Genomic DNA, 6526 nt, shown 5'->3' with positions numbered 1-6526 from the left:
GTGCCAGCTTCGCAGCCCCGCCGCCGAGGGTGCCGCGGGGGCGCGCTGGAGACGAGGCCCCTGCAGCCCGGGCGCGTCCCCCAAACCCAGCTTCGCTGCCACCGAAAATCCGGGCTCACGACCCGCACCCCCTTTCCACCGCCCTCAGAGGAGGCAATCTGTGGTTGAAAGCCCTCCGCCCACCCTAGCCACAGAGACTGTGCATGCGTTCAAAACGGGCTTCCTCGTGGAGATGCCTTTTCTCCTGAGTCTAGTACTGTGTTACGTTTTCCCTTGTGCAGTTGTTAATAGTATGCCCCAAACCACTGCGGCCTCAGCCAGGACTGTAAATCCCTGCGGAGGCCAACTGCCTCATCTTCCCCTGGAGGTGGGTTGGATTTGAACCTCCCACCTCTGGGTTAGCAGCCCAGTGCTTAACTAAAGTCCCACCAGGGTGCGTTAATAGTATGCACAGATAATTGCACAAAGAGAACATAGGTGTTGGGGAGGGAGGGGGAAGCTGAAAGCAGGGGCTCAGTAGAAAGTAAATGTAGAAAATAATGATGGCAACTTGTGTACAAATGCGCTTGACACAATCGATGTATGGCTTGCTACAAGAGCGGTAAGAGCCCCCGATAAAATGATCTTTTAATAAGAAAAAAAAGACACATTTAAACTATTTTTAAAAATAAGCAAACTAAATTTGAATGCTATGTTCTGGAGATAAATCACAAATTAAGCTTTTAAAAACAGGCACCCGTGCATTCTCACCAATACGAAACAAAGGTCTGTACCACGGAGCCCACCACCTGTAAATAAAGCTCACTGAGGTGGACGGTTCCCAGGAACCTGGTGGCGCAGTCAGCTGAGCACCTGCCCGCTAACAGAAAGGCTGTTAGAGAAAGATGTGGCAGTCTGCTGCCATAGGGACTGGCAACCTGGGAACCCCGTGGGGAAGTTCTCCTGTCTTGAGCTGTGGGGACCCGGTAGACAGTAGTAGGTACACTTGCATTTCCAAGGAAGGACAGAAAATAAGTGTGTAGGAGCAAGTGGGGGAAAGGTACCCAGCAAACACGTTACCCCTCATTGAAAGGAAAGGCTGCTTCGAGTCCATTTTGGCTCTCAGTGACCCTGTACCACAGAGCAGAACTGCCCGTCTGTTTCCAAGGCTGGCACCTTTGGCAATCACCGCCACCCTTGCGGTTTGGCAGGCAACAGCTGAACCACGGTACCACCAGGGCTTACACCCACTCATACAAACCCGTACCCAAGCCCACTGCTAGGGAGGCCATCTCTGAGATGAAATCTCTATGTAGACAGCCTCTTTTTTCTCCTGAGGAGGGGCTGGTGGAGTTGAACTATTGACCTTATGGTTTAGTAGGCTAATGCCGCCAAGGCTCAGGGGTGTGTGTGTGTGGTGGTGGTGGAGGATGGTTGTAAGAAATAAGTATAGTGATGTAGGGTCCTGGGGGGGCGGGGAGGGTGTAAAGTCCACAGTTTACAGAAGATTCCTGCCGTGTTCTGTAGGCCTGTGGGCTCTGACCATTGCATCATGTCCTGTCCTGTGTTTCCAGTGGCCTTTCTCCAGTCTTAACGGCCCTGGGAGACCACAGCCCTCCTCCTCCCCTGCCTCCTGTACCGAGCCAGCTGTGACGGGTGCTGGCAGGGCGGGAGTGGACTTTTCTGGGCTCCCGCTGCACAGCACAGATCAGTGCTGCCCCTAGAACTTTCTGTGGGGTTGCTCAGGCTCTCGTGTGCAGGTCCAAGGTGCTGTGAGCTTGTGCAGTGACGGCAGGGTGACAGAGGAACTAAAATGACAGTTCTACTAAAAACTGCAGGTCTTGCCTCATGCAAAGGAAAGGAAGACACAAAGAAGCCGCATTTGTTTGCTAGCAGAGAGCCAGGTCGGTTGGGAACTGGGTCACCGGGCTCCCCAAGCAGAAATCCAGGGCTGAGGTGCTGGAGGCTACATTGCAAGACACTGAGCTTGGAGCTGGTTGGCTTCTCTCTCCGTCCCCTTCTTTGTAACTGGTCACCCGTAGGTGTTGTCACGGCAGCTAGGCAGCCTGTGGTTGGCTGGGTACCTGGGGTGGCCGGCCATGGATACACCTGTACTTTGTGTCCTGAACAGCCTCTCCTGTCCCTGGTGTGTCCTAGATCCATGACTGGGGTGGGTCCCTTTGCCTCCAGTGCCTCATCTCTAAAATCCTCCTAAGGATTCTGTTTGTAAGTAGGTACACGATGCTGGAGGGCGGTTTCAGGTGTATGGGCGCTTAGGCAAGGAGCACAGGGGTCCTCACCCCTCTCCCCTCCACAGCTTCTCCCAGGACTCCTGCCTCCCAGCCGGAGGCCCACCTGTCTCAGCGAACACGGTCCTTACAAACGAGAGCCCAGGCTCTCCTTAGCTTCCAGCCTGTGGTCCAGGCGCTGGGTGTCGGCACGGCACTGCCCTCAGAGTGCCCCGCTCCGCCTGTGCATCCTCCCCGAGCAGCCACAGGCCCTGAGCCCAAGCTCCTCCGGTCACCCCTCTAGTGCCACCTGCTGTGCTGGCAGCCAGGCAGGAGGTTGCCTTTTCTGACAGGCTGCCTCTGTGCCCTGGTTGTGATGGTCATCGGGTCACTTCCCCCTTAGCAGCCCCCTGTGGGCAGAGCCACACTGGCCAGCTGCTGAGCCGTTGGGGCCACCCAGAGTCGCTACGCTCTATGACTCTTGGTTCTAGTAGCTGTATCGCAGTCCGTGCCACCGGCCCTCTGAAGGACATCTTGGTTGCTGCCAGGGTTGGCCCTTTGCAAACAAAGCTACTGGAGCCATCTGTGTGTCGGGTCACTCAGCCTTCAGGGGAGGGAGCAAGAGGTCCCCACAGCCCAGGCACCTAGAGAATGAGCCACGTTGCCATGGGCCCTACCTGTGGAGAAGCAGTCACGTGTGCTGACCACACACGTTGCCAGTCCCTCCCAGAAATGAGCTCACCCTGCTCGTCATATTATACAAGGAGCCCTGGTGCCGAGTGACCCGTACCTTGAGCTGCTAACTGTAAGGGCAATGGTTCAAACCCACCAGTCGCTCTGAGAGCGAAAGATGAGGCTATTTGCTCCCGTAAAGATGTACAAGCTTCTGAAACCCAAAGGGCAGTCCTGCACTGTCCTGCAGGCTCCCTGTGAGTCATAATCGACCCAAAGGCAGTGTGTTTGGTTTTTATCTTATTCATGTATACAAGGAGCCCTGGTGGTGCTGTTGGGTGAGCGTTGGACTGTTAACTACAAGGTTGGTGGTTCAAGTCCACCAGCTGCTCCACGGGAGAAATAGGAGGCTGTCTGCCCTTGTAAAGGTTTACAGCCTTGGAGACCCTGTGTGGGGTCGCTGAGTCCGAATGGACTCTGCAGTGTGTGGTTCATTTTACAGACGGGTGGAGCTGCAGGCTGCTGGCTGCACCCTGGGTGAGTAGCCCAGGGCCTATGAGCTCGGCCGCTGGGCCTGGTGGATGGCCCAGAGCTGCTGCAGGCAGCACTCCCTGACGCGGAGTGCAGAGTGCAAATGTTACTGAGAAACTGGAGATCAGATTCCCTTTCTAGTGCTTTGCTTCACCAGGTGTCTGATGCTGTGGGGATTTTCTGGTTTAAATCCATCCACACCACAAGCCTGCCCCGAGTGTCCCTCAGGCTGGGGCTCAGGCGAGCCCTCATCCTCCCAGTGTGTGTGTGTGTGTGTGTGGGGGGGGGGGTGTGGCCTCAGAAGTGTGGCTCTAGGTTCTCCGTGTTGGAAACCATTCTTCTCTGGGGACAGCGGATGTTTGGATCTGATGGTCACCTTGGCCTTCTTCCTTTTCCCTTTTGTCAGGTGGCTATGATACCTGCCAGACTTTTCTCAGCAAGATGGCCGACTGCGTGGGAGGGTATGGGGTGCTGGGCCCAGCCCCCCTGGGCCTTTCTCCAGCCAAGCCGCCATCTCCCTCCACAGCCCGCCCCCAAGCTCCTCTCAGTCAGCTGCGCCAACTGTGCCAAGCGCCAGGAGGCCCCCCAAAAGAAACTGCTTTCCGAAAAAAAACTGGTAAGGGTGCTAAACGTGCGGGCATCTGCCTGCAGTTCCCTTCAGGGTCCTCCTTTCGGGCTCTCCTCCATTCACCCTGGTGACGCTGCTGAAGAGACACGTCACCCACCACCACCGAGTCTGCCCCCACCCACAGGGCCCGGGAAGGCCAGGGGCCGACCGCCACATTTGGTCAACGCCTGCTGATGCCCTGCTGTTCAGAGCCGAGCACTTAACCATTGCACCACCAGGCCTCAGGGAGCACAAGCCGCCCCTGGAAAGGTGCCACGAATACACGTGCCGTGAGAATCGGGCACCTGCGCACTGCGGTGGGCACTCAGCGTTTCCCGAGCCACCCTGAACTCTCTGTTTCTGCGTGTTTTCATCCTCTGACATGAAAGCACAGAGCCCCGGGGGCAGAGTGCGATATGCGTGGACTGCTAACCACAAGGTCAGCAGTTCAAAACCACCAGCTGCTCCATGGGGAAAGACAGGGCTTTGTGCTCCTGCAAAGAGCTAGTCTCAGAAACGCATCGGGGCAGGTCTACCCTGTGCTGTAGGGTCGCTATGAGTCAGTATCGACTCGGTGGCAGTGAGTGAGTTTTGGTGATAGAAGCTCAGTGCCCATCCTAAACACACACACACACACACACACACACACACACACACCCCACCACCCCCCACCACCACCCCCTCTCTCTGTGTTTGCCTCTGGCCACCTCTGATTCCACCACATTGGCCTGTCCAGTGACTAGCTGGGCTGGCTTGAATTTCTGTCGTCGTAATTCACCGTTTTTCCATGTGGTGGTGCCAAATAGCCAGGTGATATTTTATTTTTTAAAGATCCACTTATGATCTGGTTGATGGGCTGCCCTGGGCGTTGGCAGGGGTCCCAGTGCACTGTTCCCTACACCCACTCAGGGAGGAAGGCAGCCAGCATCCTCCCAGAGACAGTGCCCTGGGGCCTCAGGGACCTATTCTGTTGTAGAATGCGTTAGTATTTATTAAATATCCACTTGTTAGTTGACGCTTAAAGTTGGGACCTGAGGGATTGGCCCTCAGGCAAAGGCTCTGTTGAAACCTTGGTTCTGAAACACGCCGTTGAGGCTCGGCCACAGAGCCCGATGCTTCCTGCGCTTGGGACGCCTGACGGCCGACTGCCCAGACAGGGCGCCTCCTCCCACTACAGAGAAAAAATGTCATTAAAAAGACCAGTGGTTTCACTCACATAGTTCTGTTTGGAGAAACCACAACACGTGGGAGAGGCTCTGTATTTATTTGAGGAGTAGAATTTGCAGCTGTCCCGGCTTTCTTGCTCTTGTAAACTCAGCTGAGGCAAACTTGTGGCGTGCACCCCATGCTGACCCCTCGGCAGCGTTGATGCCCACCAGCCACGGACCCTTCAGACTGCTCACAGCCGGGCCATGGCAGGCAGAGAGGTCCGTTCCAGATGGACGGGCCTGGGGAGGATTTTAAAACACGAGGCTAAGTCAAAAAGTACTGCTGCCGGGTTCCGGCTGCACAGGTTTATCCCAAGCAGTGTTTCATCAGCAGGTGTGTGCGTTCAGCGCACGGCTGCAGACACGCTTGTTCAGTGTCTTTCGGTGGGCTTCAACAAAGGTCCAGCCACCGCGGTCCCTGGAGGGATCTGCTTGGCCGGGTCATTTCAAAGCAGAGGGTCAGCTCAGACCGGGACAGAGACACTTGCATTTGGGGTAGGGTGCCCAAGCTCATCTTGATTGGTTTCTAAAGGACACAAGAAATTGTAAGAAAATCGGAGACAACACTGGTGAGAGAAAGGCTGGGAAAAACCACGGGTTTTTTCCCCATCTAGACCGTGCACCTGCTCATTCTTCGAGGGGAGGGAGAGCTAGCCTATGGGAATTTTGTTGGGAAACCTTACCACGTCCTCCCTGTAGCCCCGACCTTGCCCCCTTCGGACTCTTCCGCTCTCGAATCTCCAAGACAAGAGCGAGAGTCGGTCCCTGGCGGACGCCTGTCAGCGACGTGTAAGACTTGGGGCGCAGAATCCCCAGGCGCCACCCGCAGCGCGTGCACCTCGGGGCGGACACGGCCGGAACGGCAGCTTCACGTGCTGCCATTGTGTTCGAGATCGGCGTCTGCGATTCTCACCAGGGACTTTTGGTTTGCCCTCCAGTTTTCCGCTGTTGAGCGGAGTGGCCACACCTGGCTGCTAGCAGCAAGGCCTGCCGTTCCAGCCACCAACGGCTCCGTGGGCGAACCCCGTGCGCGTCACGGGCTGGGGACGCACAGGCAGCTCTGCCCGGTCCTGTGGGGTCGCGGAGTCGGAACCGGCCGAGGGTGGACGAGCACGGTCTGTCCCGGCTCGGCCGTTCCGCAGCACTGACCCCTTGTAGCAGGCGCCGCCGGCACCCGCTGTGTGAGGCGCTCCTGGCCACGCGCGTGAGCTTCCTGCTCACCTCCCCGCTGCTGATCCCGTCGAGACCGTTCTTCCGGGCGCCCATCCTAGACGGACACGGGCTCACCGGCGCGGCTGCCC

At 56.8% G+C, this 6526-nt stretch overlaps 1 protein-coding gene across 1 annotated transcript in view; it reads left to right on the top strand.

The window, feature by feature from the left end:
- The window catches only part of MTG2 (mitochondrial ribosome associated GTPase 2), a 12315-nt gene that overhangs the window by 3207 nt on the left and 2582 nt on the right, over positions 1 to 6526 (top strand). The window contains exons 2-5 of the mRNA XM_045296935.1: positions 3817 to 3878; positions 3937 to 4026; positions 6164 to 6251; positions 6368 to 6514. Of these exons, the coding sequence (XP_045152870.1) occupies positions 3817 to 3878; positions 3937 to 4026; positions 6164 to 6251; positions 6368 to 6514 (387 nt within the window). The remainder of the gene's footprint in view (positions 1 to 3816; positions 3879 to 3936; positions 4027 to 6163; positions 6252 to 6367; positions 6515 to 6526) is intronic.

This window comes from Echinops telfairi, unplaced genomic scaffold (genome assembly GCF_000313985.2).
Source record: "Echinops telfairi isolate 266 unplaced genomic scaffold, ASM31398v2 ScPeMD7_7414;HRSCAF=8452, whole genome shotgun sequence".
NCBI lineage: Eukaryota > Metazoa > Chordata > Mammalia > Afrosoricida > Tenrecidae > Echinops > Echinops telfairi.
Note: the sequence above shows the minus strand (reverse complement) of the source record. Positions and strands in the feature narration are given on the sequence as shown.